General features: G+C 41.8%; 1 protein-coding gene across 1 annotated transcript in view; it reads right to left on the reverse strand.

The window, feature by feature from the left end:
• Nucleotides 1-375: 375 nt before the first annotated feature.
• Nucleotides 376-15,752, reverse strand: part of LOC104531266 (1-phosphatidylinositol 3-phosphate 5-kinase) — a 22,314-nt gene continuing 6,937 nt past the window's right edge. Inside the window, exons 3-9 of the mRNA XM_029087013.1 lie at nt 12,586-12,793; nt 10,006-10,095; nt 6,661-6,799; nt 3,882-4,039; nt 2,951-3,062; nt 1,050-1,197; nt 376-554 (exon numbers count right to left, since the gene is read on the reverse strand). Of these exons, the coding sequence (XP_028942846.1) occupies nt 376-554; nt 1,050-1,197; nt 2,951-3,062; nt 3,882-4,039; nt 6,661-6,799; nt 10,006-10,095; nt 12,586-12,793 (1,034 nt within the window). The remainder of the gene's footprint in view (nt 555-1,049; nt 1,198-2,950; nt 3,063-3,881; nt 4,040-6,660; nt 6,800-10,005; nt 10,096-12,585; nt 12,794-15,752) is intronic.

Raw genomic sequence — 15,752 nt, forward strand, 5'->3', positions numbered from 1 at the left:
TTTGGGGTTCTTTTTCTTGCTTGCTTTTCCAGTTTAATCTCAAACTGTAGAGACACCTATGAAACTGGTTTATGCACAGACTATTTTCCACCCCATTTAGCCAGAAACTGTATATGTGGATCTGCCCTATTACATATGGGCAGGAGACTTTGCTTCAACTGCAAAGAGAAAGTCACAGGGGAAGTTACACACTCTGCAGAGAAGGTGTTTCAACAGGTCTACTGAGCCTCCTCAGAGGTGAGCGCATCAAAACTGCAAGCGAGTGCCAGCTAAATATCATGTTTCCCCCTCTGTAAGACAGCTACAAAAGTAGTGTCTAAATAGGTCAGTATTATTAGGGCCCAGCTCTCCATCATGTGCAACTCCAGCTGATGACTACCTCATACCTTTTTGGTCGGCAGGGTGAGGGGGCACATGTGGGTACTTGGAGTGCTTCTTGATATGGAAGTTCACGTTGTCCAGCTCCACGTTCAGGCTGATGGAGGCGGCTGAATCACTGTCCATTGTGGACTGGAAGCTGCTGACTGAAGTGCGCTTGCTAGGGCTGGCAGAGTCTTTTAGTGTTGGGTAAGGGGGAAGATATAGGGAGGAGAAGGGTTCAAATGGGTATCATGAGGGTACCAGAAAGGAGAAAAATTGTCTTTAATACATAAAGACTAGCGTGCAATACCACAGGAATACAGTATTTTCATAGTTCTAATCTTATCTTCATGTGTGCATGCTGACATATTGGGCATTCTTTAGTGCATTACTATAGGGCCCAAATCAAGCAGAAATCTGCCTGAGAAACAAAAGGCAGCAATTTACATGCTTCTCCTCCATTAGAAGTATGAAGCTTTACCACTTCCACTAAATACAAAATACTGTATCCATCATAAGAAATAGAAGGACTAGCTAGGTTATAGTTTTCTTAGATCCTTACAGCCCCATGTGCACACACACAAACACACACACATATAAAGCAAGACACGGTTAAACTACTACATCCTGAAGGACTGGGGATAGCAGGGGAGAAGGCAAAGTGAGAACAGGACTCAGGTGAAACTCACTGGCTAAATTATCTTCTCCTTCATCAGCAATCTGCTCTGCGTCACTGTCATCAAACTTGATGTCTTTGAACCAGGATGGCTCAGAGTGTCCCTCTACAGAGTTCACAGAGTCACTGTCTGGCGATGGGGTTTCTGAGAACTCTGTGCTCTAGAAGACAAAGAAGAAAAAAGGTATTAAAGCACAGCTCTGCTGAAATACTGAACTGTCTTACAAAGCAGCCTGCTACAAATGCAGATTAGACATTTTAAAAATTGGAGGATACTCTCAGTGAGCTGAGCCAGGTTAGTCATAAAGGCACCCCCCTTGCCATGAAATAGGAACTCTTTGGGACAGGAAATAAGTATTTCTTTACACTTCCCACATGCTTAGTCTCTGCCACCTCCACACAAGTTGTGACTAAGTGGCACTAAAGGACAAGTTTATTCTACTGCACACTTTCTGTCACCACATCCAGCTAAGCATTTTTGAATGCTTCCTATCCCTAGTCAAGGTGGGTGATGACCGTATCCTTTGCCCAGAAACCAGCACGTGCAGGTTTTGGTGGAGGGTAATTCTAAGTTACTGGAGCAATTCTGTGACTGACCAAAGTAGCTCTAAGAGTTTCACTCACAAGTCAGGCTCTAACTGGGGCTACTGTATCAAAACAAAGCCTGGCTTGAGAACCTGGAGAACATCTAAGCAATTTCCATCAGCCATCCTGATGCCTCCAGTAACCTCAAGAGGAAGTTCTCACTATCATTCATTTGGCTACAGTGAGTACAGCAAGCAACTGAGTCAACAACACTGTTTCTACTGACTCTCCTCCGGGAGAAATGAGATCAGACAGCGCTTTCAGCTGATGAGAACAAGAATGGGCTTTGAACCTTGAATAACACAAGCCCCTTGCAAACTGTTACAAACAGGGATCCATAAACACTTGCAGTTAAGGGCAAGCTTTTACTAGCAAACTGAGACAGTGCAGTTAACTAGCTGAGATGCCAGACAAAGCCCAGAGCAATTTCCGTGGAAGATCATGTGACTGTGGCCAAGAGCTGAAACACACGAGGAAGACAAGATAATAACAGCTACAAGATTTCTGCCTGAGGTCCATGGGACAGCTGAGCCATTCTTTATTGTGAGAAGCTGCAGAACATGGAAGACTCAATTGAATGCTTTCAGGTAACAGAGAACTACAGAGATATCTTGTTCCAGTTAAGAAAACAATCCAATCACTCAGGCCAGTGACTGCTCTTACCCCTCAGCAAGTCTGATTGCAATGAAATACGATAGGATAGCACCTCTGGTCACTGGTTCCCTGCCGCCCCCTCAGCTAGCGAGTCCTATTTGGGAAGCATAACAAAGACCCCCTCCCAATCTTGCATCATGTGGCTAAGGTAGAGAATTCTTTATTACTGACATCTGTGGAGATCAGAAGAAGGTTACCAATACAAAATATAAGATGATCCAATACTTTATATCTAAAATATCCATTCTTTAGAAGTTTTTTAAGAAGAAATTTTGAAACAGAAGACCACCATTGTGTCTCAGTCATCAGCAACTGCACACAGATTCTCAATTCTGCACGTGATAGCACAGCTGCCATAAGCACAGACTGTGCTATTCCAAGGCCTCTGTGGAAGATATCCACCATGAGAGGCACTGGCCTAGATTAAAGACTTTCCTCCACTTTAGGCAGCACTATGTGTAACAACTCATCCTCCACAGAGGACAGCCCCAAAGCTTTTTGAGCAAATGTAGATTCCTCAGGCTTTAAACCACTAAGGAAAAAAGCCTGTACCCCAATTCCCTGTACAGGAGAGCTGATTTAGAAAACATACAATGGCTGCTGAGGACAGGATTAGAAAAGACTCTCGTTAGCAGTCAAACCAAGCAAGAACCATAGCCTTTCTACTCCTTTTACCTGTAAGGGTCTATAGAGAGCATACTCATCTCTGAAGAGCTGATCATGATGACTGACGCATTCTAGCCAGCGTCCATCAACCAATGCTTGTCCTATTGCAATAGCTTGCACTCTGGAGATAGAAGAATAGAGACATTTAGTTCTAAGTTTAGTTCTAAACACACATGGTTTAGGGTACAAGCATGCTACAAAAGGAAAGTTTTGTTTGCTACACACTATTTGACTCATCAGTATCCTACTGCCATGTTTAACCAGACACTATTTAAAATATTGTGGAGGGGCAGCAGAGTGTACTGGTTCAAGTATGGAGCTAGGTGAAGAGACTGCCAGTACACTAAACTCAGCTGGGGTGCCCAACAGATGATTAAGACATATTGTTTGTGCACCTCCATTATCGTTAGCTTGAGTTATACATACTGAGCATCTCTGCTGAATGACGACTGTTGCTCTACACTTAAGAACCATCTCCATTTTATCCCATCTCACATAGTTAAATACACCAGATTCTTTATATTCACTTACAAGGTTAAGAGCCTGCCAGTCCCACCAAAAATTTAGCCATCAAACACTATTAGTGATCTCTGATCCCAGAGGCAGACCTGCCCTTTGGAGTATCAGTGAAAATTTCTGGACAGTCTTTGTAATACACTCACTGTTCTCCAACTGTTTGAGTGATACTTGTCCCGTAAGCTGCCTCCCACATCAACTCCCAAACCAGACAGCGCCTTGTGCCCTGTTGTCTTGGATCACACAGAGTCAAAACCCTACCTGCTTTGGTAGGCGGTAAAGAAGAGATCTGAATTTTCTTTCTTTCTCATGTCCCTGCAAAGGGGTTTATCCCTGCAGTCTAAGGTACCCTGTATCAGCCAAAACTCACAACCTCCTGTCACAGAGACAGAACACACCTGCTGTCCTAAAGCATCAGGGTTACCTTGTCGTTATGTGCCCATTTCTGATGAGCCAGTTGACGAGCTCTTTTCCCACAATGCAGTTGGGATGCGTCCGTAGCCAGTAGCGATGGTCTTGAAACTCCATCCCACTGTTGTGATGACAGATTTTCTTCCACAGATCTTTCAGCTGGACTGAGTCCTGGACAGGAATATATGCAAGTTACTTACTAGTCTGACTTTAGCACTGGTTTCAAGGGCATCAACCTGGGCCCTCAAATCAGCTCCTAAATCAAGAGCCCTCCACAAACAGGCACAAAATCTAAGCCATTCTGCACAACCTATGTGAAGGTACAAACAGAAACAGCAAACAGACATGAGATCAGCTCCTTATATCCTTCATTTTATATAAAGTTGAGAACAAGGAAGAAACAAAGTGGGTACCCTCAGAGTTAAGTGGTTTTTGTTTTTAATGTGGCAAGATTTTGTACTGCCCTCAAGAGACTTATGTCCTCACTACTGCCCTCTTGCACCCTATTCTCAAACTCAGGTGGTGTGTGTAAATATAAAGGACAATGAAAACTCATCCTTTGAAAGAGGGTTTTTCTATATAATCTGTGCTCAGTCTAGGCTTTGTGAAGCATGCTAGTCCCCTATCAAGTCCAGATAAAAAGCAAGTACTTGACACAGCAATGCACACTGCTATGTTCAAGTTCTGGGATACCATTTCTTATTGAGGATTCCTTTTTTATTGTCCAGCATCAAGCCTTTTTTAGACACTGCTAGATTTGACCACTAAGAAAAAAGGTGTGTACCCCTCCCACTCAATTAACCATTTCTGAATCTGTGGATCTTGTCCCCTCATCACTTGGAACACTTCAGCCTATACCTTGAACTTATTTTTGGGCCTGTTAAGCATGTGCGCCAACTCTTGTGTAAGCTATGCTCCATCCTGGCCCCTTTTGCTTTCCCATATGCACCCTGGCTTGGCACAGCACAATGCATTGCTGCAGAGTGGAAACTGGGACCTGGGATTATTTTGAGAGAGCAACAGAGCACCTCGAGGGATGGAGAAGGGATGCTGAGGATCACTTTCTCAAATGCCTGACTCGTTCTATTTTTGTGTAACAGAGGGGAAAAAAAGCTTTAATTAAATTTTAACTGGTTTCAGCTTTACAGTTGACTGCCAGACCCACACTATTGTACTTTCCCAAGGGTGCCCTGAGATCGAAGAGTTTTGCTTCACTTCTGTTACTGGACTGGCTTCTGCTTTCATTTCCAGCAGTGGCTGTCCTGGGTATTACGCTAAAACCAATGTCAGCAGGTCTCACTCCATACCAGGCAGAGTCAAATGGATCAGTAACAGAACATGTCACAGGATCACAAGATTTGATGCAACTGGCAATTCCACAGTTCAGCTGCCTTGTAGTTTGCCCTTAACTCACATGGCAAATTCAGTAAACTGGACAAACTGGCAGAACACAGCAAATCCTTTCAACTCAAGGATTTTGACCTCTGGTTCACAGAAGTATGTGCTTGCCCCAGTGTATGTACATCCTTCTCTACCTTTTATTTCATGAGCAAAGTTCATTAATCTTCTGAATGGCATGCGTTAAGCTTTAAATTGACTCCTGACATAGTCAGTTCCATGTGCTAAGGCCATTAAACAAACAGTGGGAATACACAGAAAATCCTGCATTAATTGACACTGCATCTTCTGCTTTTACATGAACAGAAGCAATACTACTAATCCTCTTCTCCCTCAAGGAAGGAAAGAGATAAAAAATTAAACCATGTGAAGCTGGAGTGCGCTGGGACTTGATCATCTTGGTTCAAGTTGCATTCATAGCATTTTACATTTCATTTTTCCTGCATTAACATACATGCACTGGGCAGCATGGCGTAAAGACATGCCTGTAAAATGTTTCTCCCTCATATGGTTATCCATTTACAGAGCACCCTGGAAAGGAGTTGTGCAACTGAAGAGGAACTAGTGTTTCTGCACCCTCGGGAATACCTGTATGTATATTGCTGACAGAAGGCAAATACCTGCTAACACAGAAATTAGCCTTTCCCAATTTAAATTGTCAATGGGGAGCAATCTTAAATCTTTTAATGTGTGAAAAACACTCCCTTCCCTTCTCTGCATCTTTTTTGCCCCATTTGTTGGAAACACTTCCCCTCCCTCAAAGAAAAGAAACACTGTTTTCTACAAACACTGTACAGTAACTGCCACCTACAACACTGCCTTTGTGGGGAGAGGATATTAGGATTACACAGAACACTGTTGCATATTGATTTTTCTCTGAACAAATACGTCACTACAACCTTCTACAAAATGTTGTATTTATTCTGCAAACAAGGGGAAGGGCCAAGCTATGTTTTGGCCCAATAAGCTGTAACAGCTTTAACTCATTCATCATGGTGTAACCATTTTGAAGCAGCCATTTCAAGTTTCTGATTATGAGGCCTATGAAATGGAAAATCTGAACTTGGAGAAATACAGAATCAGGTCATTGCATTACAGCTGCAACCATGACAGGTTTAACCCACAAGGAGCCACCATACACCAACTCCTCAGACTTCCCAAGAATAAAACTGTAAACACCTTTATGCAAACACCACATGAAACTATGATGTGTCTCAGGAAGACGGAAGTGTCCAAAGCAGCATCAATATTCTCCATCCCTGCAACACCTCAAGGAGGAGTGCAGGTAAGAGCATTCAGATTAGAGCTTTCAAAGGCAGCAAGATACTCCTGCTGCATGATACAAGAAAGGCAAACTTCACTGCCTTCACAGAGTAAGACAAACAGAAAGGTACCAGAAGGATTTTGCGCTCATCCTCGCTACTCTCTGCCTTCATATGCGTGCGACTGGCCTGGGGGCTGACGGATGTCTCGTAGGCAGGCACCATCGGTGAACCTGACCGATCCAGTGACAGGTTAGTGATGCTGGCTGATCTGTAGTGGAAGAGAGAAAAATTTAAGTGTTCATTGTCTGGTGCTTCACCAGAGCAGGCATTGATCTTGTAGCATGCTAAAAAGTAACTTAAGCCAACTTAAGCCTGTGACATTGTTCATTCTCCTCAGTACAGACTTACTGCCTAAAGCTTCCTCCTCCATCAAAGCGGAAGAAAGGATCCCTAGGAAGCAAGTGTATTGCTTTGGAACATAGAAGTTAAATATAAACTTTTGTAAAGCTCTTTGTAAAAAGCAGTCAGAACTAAGTTTAGTCACAGCAATGCATGCATGTCTCTATTTGAATAGACTGGAGAAGGGATGGGATGCTGGGTAATTAGAAGCTCCAGCAGTTTGGAGGCAAGACAGATGTCAGCAAGGGCAGCCAACACCAGTAAGAGAGCACTGAGATTCCCCCTGTCCTTGACCCATTTAAAATTCCTTCTCCTCAGCTCTCTGAAATACATGGCTGATAGCTTGCAGAATCTGGAAGTTTGAGCATGTGTTCTCTAGGGCAGCTAAACTGCCTGCTGAAGCTGGAGGTCACTCCAGTTGGCAACTTTCCTTGTACTGCAATATGGAGCATCCACCTGATCTCAGCCCAGCTGTTAGGAAATCTTGGCTATGAATTCCAGTACAAACACACCATTTTGCAATAATTGTTGTGAAGCTATAAATGCAAATATAAGTTCCAGATACCCTCTGCTCCAATATCCCACAACTAGACTAAGCCTCTGAATAACCAGAGTGCAACTTCTCATCACGCAGCAGCAAAAAGCATGCAGTGTGAGCTACTCATGTTAACAGCGCTCTAAGGAAAACACTTCTGCATACAGCAACAGGGAAGCTCAAAATGACAACGCTGAACTGACTCAAGAGGCTTACAGTAATCTCAGTGATGAGAACTGTTGCCAGCCTCTAGTCTTTGGAATGAAACTCAGATAACTTCACAGAGCTTGCCAACTGGCTAACAGACACCCTAACTATTCCCAAGAATTCTCAATGGATGATGTGGCTGAGCCAAGGCATGAAAGAGCAATGCCACCCTATTTCAGCTTTTGTATTACAAGGAAGTAGGCACTGAAGGTACAATAGTCTCAAAATCACTGCTTTTCCTCTGTCTCTTGAGGGGGAATACTGGGCTGATAAATGGTTCTAGTTAAGTCCTATTTAGTCATTTATGCAGAATCAAAGGAAACTACGTTGGCACTACATCCACATTCAGGAGTTCTAAGCAAAAACTCAGAGCCAGGCATTCAAGGCGGGCTAAAACTCTGTCAGTCTTCTAGTGTCCAGATGCTCTCAAGTTAAAGAAAGTTAGAACTGTCAGTTATGCAGCTTAACAGAAAGCATTCTTATGTGATGAGACTGACATGAAAGCCCATCATCCAGTTGTTTCACAACAGCTACTTTAATTGTGCCACCTACCTGTGAGCAGCAGGGATTTTTAATTTGTGTCAAAGGGTATTAAGTAAGAGTTAGAACAGTCAGATTTCATATCTGTGTCTATCATCACCAGTTACATCTGGGCCTTTATTGTATCTATATTTTCTAAAAACAGAGGGGGAGACTTAGCAATGAAAAGCCCTATGCTTTAGAAGGACCTGCAAAGAAGTTCAAATCCCTCTGCTTGCAACATTGGACTATTGTGCTGTTTTTTTCCCCATGAATTATCTGTCTGAAAAAAAAAAAACCTGACACACATCCCCACTCACAAGGAAAATAAATAATACGAAGTAACCTCTGCTACCTGCATATAAATGCACTCAACCTGCATCTTTTTTGCTTCATCTCATCTAGAAAGAGGCATGGTCCTGCTTGCCTCAAAGAAACATCTACAGCTGATTTGAGAAGATCTAAAGGCTGGCAATGTTTAGCCCAAAGCCAATAGCTTTGTTTCCGCAGGTTCAGAATTTTGACAGAGATAGGTTATACCTCATCATTACTTCTCAAATGTGAGTCCAGACAGGTAAATACTATGGTGAGGCCATGAATATCCAGAGAGTTAAAATTTAAATTGAATGAGCAGTTTGGGCCTGCCAGGTCCAGCTTAGAAACCTCCTACTACTGCATGTGTGAGCAAACAGCAAAGGCCTTTTAAAATAGACAACATCAATTCAAACAGGAAGCAGGAGAGCATTCTCAAGATTTCAGACACTTCTTGACATCACTGCAGCTGTTCAGCATTGAACTTTTAACTCTGGACTCCTTGCCAGGTTTGCCCAGAATCGATTTTTGATACTACTTTATTCACCAGTATTTTACTCCTCCTAGGTGAGATCTTTGGTTCTCAGCTGTACAGTGTGTATCTCCTCCTAACCATCCCCATCACACAGAAGATAAAGACTCCAAGCAGCCTGCTCCCTGAAAGGCACACCTAGTATCCTTCTGAGTTCCCTAGTCTTCACTGGTCCCACCAGATCCCTCCAAATTGCTTAACATTCTGCATTCCTGTAACACCAATGCAAAGAAGTCTCTGAACACCTTCTGACTCCAATACTGAAATGTGGATTATCTTTGCTGTTCCTCATACCCTTGCATCACTTTTATTTCCCCGATTTAACCATAATGGAAGTATGCAACCAGACCATAGCAGAAGCTCCACTATGAAGTGGAAATTAATTGTTCTTCTAATACCAGTCTAATTAGTGGGATTAGGCTCAAGCATTCACAACTTAGATACTAAAGCTCTCATGAACATTTCCAAGTTCATTCCAGCACTCTTGCATAAAGACCTATGATGGGATTTTAGCCTAAGGAAGCCTGGTAAATTGAACAAGATCATACTACATGGAAGAGCAGAGGGAGCAGACAGAGGAGGTAGGGGGAAAAAAACCAAAAAACCTACACCTCTGCTCCCCCATGACCTTTCTTTGCCTCCCATTACCAAGTCTCTACTACTGCCTTTTCTTCAGCTTCCTCAGAACTCTACCTTCCTTAGCCATTTCTTTCCCTTTCTGTCCTCTTCACCACCACTTATTTGACTGATTCAGCAGCAAACTACAGGTTCGCCAAATGTGGTACATTTATTAAGATTAATATGTACATAAATGGTTTTTCCTTAATATTACAAATGGGTAATAGGGTGTCCCACTTCAGACATGAAACAGCATGCTCAGTAAAAATAAGCCCCAAAATATAAGCCTTACAGTGGAGAGTGTGCTACAACTGCATCCAAACCAGAAAATACTCAGATATTATTAGTTCACCTGTTCCTAGCTGGTGACTTCCCCGCATCCTCCTGGACAGATCCCAAGCGTGCAGACAATGTGGTAGTTGAAGAGTCTGGGTGAATCAAACTGCAAGGAAAAAGAGCATGTTACAGATATTTGAGAGATCTGCCACATGCAACAGCATCAGAACAGCTGGAATTAAGATACAGTTAATTATAATGTTACCTCTCATTCACACCCTTGACTGTTAAATTAATGAGGGAATAAGGAAATCTTTCCCCTTCTGTAGACCAATGATATTCTGGATGATAGTGCTCAAGTCTTCTTCCTTTAGACTCAAGTCTTGGACAAAACAGACTCGTCCCACTTCTTGTATTATCCTGCCTTCCTGCTCTCTTCCCCTATATGCCTTTCTTACACATCCTCCTTCCTCACAGGCTGCTATTCCATGCTTTGTAGGTAGAGGCATTGCCCTCACCTCCCCAACACATCATCTTTGCAATCCAAGCAATGCTATCTATAGCTGTTGCTAGACAGCTTTTACCATGATAGCCTGACAACCTTCTGTAATTGTTTAACCTGATCACTATCACCTTTGACCTCCTTTTCCTTCCCAGGAAGTCTTCCTAGGAGGAAGGAGAGCAGATGTTCGTACACCATCAACATAAATTCCTGCTGACAAAACTGTATCAGATATAAGCAACTACACTCCAACTGATATAGCCATACTGGTGGTGCTCTGGGATGTAGACACATTACTAGCATGACACGCACTCTTCATGAGAAAATGTATGCAATCCAACTTTGCCTGAGTAGCTGTACTTGCCCAGAGTACAGCACTCCTTCACCTTAAAGGACATGGCCCTTCAAGTTAGTTAAAGCAGGAGCCTATGCCTCTATGTTCCAACTGCTCGAAGAGCAGAGCAACATCAGACAAGTAAATACAGCATCACTCCCCTAAATGCTTTTCTCTCTGCTTTGCAGCATATGACAGGAGAGGGAAGCGCCTTATCTCAGATACATTATTTTGGGAAGAAATTCAACTCCCAAGTTTTCTTCTGAAGCAAACTACTCACACAGAAGCCACATACTAGAAAAAAAAAAAAATTGCTTCCACTGTGAAGCTGTGAGTTGCAATTTTCCACCGTGGTGCTGTGTTAAGTTCACTGTCTTGAGTTAAAACCTCTGAAGGTCAATCAGGAACTTATCAAATCCAGTATTTAAAAAAGCACTGCAACCCACTGCAAATTTTTACAATTTACAAGCAACAAGCACTGAAGAAAATTTAAATCCTCCTAAAGCAAGAATAAACTACCTAATTTCAATCTCTCTCCCTCTTACACACAAAAGCAGCCCATGTTTACTCAGTGTCTCCCAACAAGATTAAGTGTTCTAGTATAGAAAGAGTCATCAGCCTTTCAGGAATAGGTAGTATTTTTCTGGAGTGTTACAAGCTGCCCAAAATTAAAATACCAATACTTTCTTTCTACGCTCATACCTAAAAGCTGTTGAATTGCCATTATAAAGATAACTAATAACACATCAGAAGACAGAATCAATGATACCTTCTATTATTTTGTGCAACTAAAGAGAAGCATTCTGAGTGCACATACTTATTCCCCAATTCAAAATTTGTAGTATTTATCCCAAGCATTGCAATATTACTGCTTTAGATGACCATGACATTAAACCAGAAGTACTTTCCTTTATTTAGGCCTAAAGCTGATTATTTAATTGCTTCCATATAGGAGCACCATACTCTGAAAAGCAACATGCAAAGCAAGAGTTAGGGCATATTCTGAAGACAGCTGTTTTTGAGGTTTTTCTTTTAATACTATCAGAACCACTAGGAAAGATCTGATGAGACAGGCACACGCCACTAACACTACCCCTCAGTTAAAGAAAGGTTCTGACTCAAGATCGCCTCAGTAGTTTCACATCTATCTGTTCTTCTGTTTTTAGGGAAATGAGCACAAACACCACATCTGATTATTTCTTCCTCCCCTTACAATAAATTAAATCTAAGTCCTCAGAAATTAACTTGCATACCACTTCAGAAGTAGTACAGTGTTCTTTTATTCATCTTCCAAAAATTAAGACCCCCTCATTCAAGAGCAATAAGAAGGAAAGGAAATCAGAGAACATTTACAGCTGTCCTTTCAATCCCACTTCAGTTGAAGCAGGTGGTTACTTCCACCATTTCTCTTTTATTTACATAGACAGTATCTCTTATATTCTCTTGTTCAACCCAAAACCTGACAGATAGAGCATCAGTGTTACAGTGACTTGCCTCTCAATACACTGGTGGCTGGAAGGAATGTTTTCTGGTTTTGTCTTTTTAAACTCTGAAGCTAAAAGCCTACCCTATCCCTGGTACAGAATCACTGATTCAATAGATTAAAGGAAGAACTGCAAATAATTTAAAATTCCACTAGAAAAGTTTCCACATTTCAACTTCAAGAGAAGACTATTAGAAGCAAGCACAGATTAGATTCTTTTTACAGGAGATATACTTCTAAGTTTCCTACCTGGAAACCAACAGCTTTTGTCTAGGCACGTGTCAGCCTGAAAACACAGTTAAGAATCTGGAGCTCAGCATGAAGCCATTCACTTTACCTTTGCCAGGTTAGATCCTCCTCCAGAAAGATGTTGCGGCTAGCTTTACGGCTCCCAACTGGTGTGCGTGGCTCGCCAGGATCCAGCACTGATACAGAACATGCAGAATCTGACAGAGCATTTAAGTCTTCTCCAATGGAGTTACTGTCTGTGGAGTGTGCATAGCTTAAGGCTATTTTGCGACAGTAAGTGCAGGCTCGGAGATCCCCTATGGAAAGGGGAACCAGAGAGTGTAAGTGAACAGGAACAAAGAGTACTCTGTTCCTACAGGATCCGAGGTGTATAGTCGTATAGTGGTGGGAAAAGAAGGATTTCCTGTTTCAAAACCTCTTTGCATGTTTAAGTCTAGTTCTCATATTCCCTTAAAGAGCAAAACCCCAGAAAATTATACACTCAGGGCATTTTTTCCAAGTCAAATTATGCAAAACACATGATCAGTAACAGACAAGTTGCAGGAGTGGTGAGAGAGAGCACATGTGCACACTGAAATCATGGTACAACAACAGCCAGTCAGATATGATGTACCAGCTGATGTCTGGAAATCATTAGCTCCATCAGGAGATATTCTAGAGTTTGGTAATTTGTATTTGAAAGAGTTTCCCTCACCCTCAATTAGAATACACAGCTCATTACATTTTCAAATTACCATTACTAAGAGCAGCTTTTACTTGAGCACACTTCTTGTAGTGAACATCCTTGTTAAATAGTAGCCATATTTTTTTTGTCATCATGAGTGTAAGGTTCATAAAAATAAGCAGGCATGTCATAATCCACCACTGTGCATTAAGAAATTGGTAGAATTATGTCCTGCAACTCTTTTTGCTTATTTCTAAGCCCACTAGAGACCTGTACAGCATTCTCTAGCAGATGCCAGAGTCTAAAATGCAGCAGTTCAAACAGAGCTGAGCACACAGAGAACATTCTGCTTCTCAGCAGACAAACCCTACCTGTGTAGCCCATGAATTTTCCAGGGATTTCCTGATTGCAGCATCGACTACAGAAGATCTGCCCACAAAGTCGACAGTGGTGCCTCCGTCGGAAGGTGGTGAATTTCTCACTGCAGTCATAGCATTCTTTGCACTGGCTGTCAGGCATCCAGTACTGCTTCAAGTCACTATCCTACAAGGGAAGGCAGCAGAGAAAAACTTTCTTGTAAATAAAAAAAGCATGTTTAGATTCATGATAACTTTGTAGACTGTGCACATGAAAAGGACAATTTCATATATTCACATGTGTGTGTGTGCACACCCTTGTGTATAAGCACACATACGCACAGAAAAGATTTTTCATGCAGTTTTATAGGGCTCTGAGAATAAATCTAGTAAGCCTTTGCCTCCTTGATCCAAGATGGAAGCAAAGTAGATAAAAACTATCAGGAGCTGTAGATAAAGGTCAAGAAGGAACAATCATACAAAGTACTGATTGCTCTTCCCTCTCATTTGCCCCTAGCACATCACAGGCCCTCAACAGGCACAGTTATGAAAAAAAAAAACCCCAAAAACAAACCAAACAACAACAAAAAAAACCCTCACCCTACACATTAGTTGAAGCTTGAAACTCTTATCCAGGGGTAAATCAAGTTATCAGGAATTATCAGCGCAGGAAGATCATTTAACAGCTAATACTGGGGTGTACTTTGAAAGCATTATAGGTAAATGTAAAAAGTTTTCTTATATGATCAAATTCTTCAAAACTTCAGTAAACAGTTGTAAAAGCCTGTGTCTCCGATTGACGTTATTTGAAAACTCCAGGTTAACTGCTATGTGAAGACAACTGTGGAATACACGTTCAGCAGAAAACAACATATACTGATTTACAGCATGGGTGCAGCCACAGGAATTTTTGTCTGTTTTTTAAGATTGGAAAACAAAGAGTTAACATTTCCATTTGGTGTTGTAGCTATAAACAGAGCAAGACAAATCTCTCAATTATGATTCTGAGCACACTAGCTACAATTACCATGGATGGAGACAACTGCTAATGATCACATGGCAACTCTGACTGTGAAACACTCTTCAGTAGAGTTCAGTTCTGGCAACAAGCCTTTTCAGAGGGACTGATTACTCCGGGTTTTTCATAGGAAGAGAAAGTGCTGCAAGAATTTTCTCAAAACAACCCAAGAAGAGAGTAATCACAGAGAAGAAAGGTGATCCATGCTCCAATATTCACATAACCAAAAAAAAAAAGCATTGGGGTTTATTTTTACATGTTCACAAAGTGATGTTTGACATAGCTGATAGACCAATTTTGACACCAAAACAGCTACGAACAACAAGACAACAATTTAGTGCTGTCCTCACTGAAAAAAACTCATACAGAAAGAGGCTGAAGACTGCTCAAGGCAGCCCAGCATTCAAGAGAGTCTAGAAATTTTTACGATGAACACTAATCTTAAAGCAGGGAAAGATGCAATGAAGAGCTTTGCCAAAGAACTACTGCAAGGTTGCAGGGGATGCTGATTAACAGTTTTTGTTGCACCTCTGCAGGATAAGCCAAGTCTCTGGTTCTGCCACAGAGAGAGCATCTGTTCCAAGCAGTGCTGCCTCTGTCCCCTTGCACATGACTGTGTTGTCCAGCACAGCAGAGGGAGGTGAAATCAGCAAGCCAGTAGCAACCACCAGATCCTTATCCAGCATAATTAGAATTGATTAACAGGACAAGCCTTTCAAGCAAATATTGATGACCAATCATTAATACAGTAAGTAGCAGATTTAATTCATCATCAGAATTCTTATTACTATTTGTGACAGTCAATGTGTTCCACCTGACCACAGTTAACCTTCAAGGGAGAAAACCATCAGGTAATACTAGGTTAGGTAATAGAAAAGCGGGAAGGAGTCTAAAATGAAAGCAGCTGGTCCAAGTTCAAGAAGCTGAGCAACTGCAATATTTCACTCCCACTTGACAGATGTTCGACATGTCAAAAGTCAGCATCCACCTTAAATTGTTTCCCCTGCACTCAAACAATGATTTTTTAGTTTATTCACTCATCCTTCAAACATCTGAAAATATCCCCACGATGTATCTAAAAATGAAGCTCAGAGAAGTCCAGTAAACAGTTGAGTTTCTAGACAGTTTGGCTAACAAATTCCTCAGAAGAAGTACCTGGCTCTTCCCCTCCATGATTTCCTTGAGGCGCTTTAAAACAGTGCTGAGGCTTCTTAACT

Source organism: Antrostomus carolinensis, unplaced genomic scaffold (genome assembly GCF_000700745.2).
Source record: "Antrostomus carolinensis isolate BGI_N321 unplaced genomic scaffold, ASM70074v2 scaffold55409, whole genome shotgun sequence".
NCBI classification, from domain to species: Eukaryota; Metazoa; Chordata; class Aves; order Caprimulgiformes; family Caprimulgidae; genus Antrostomus; species Antrostomus carolinensis.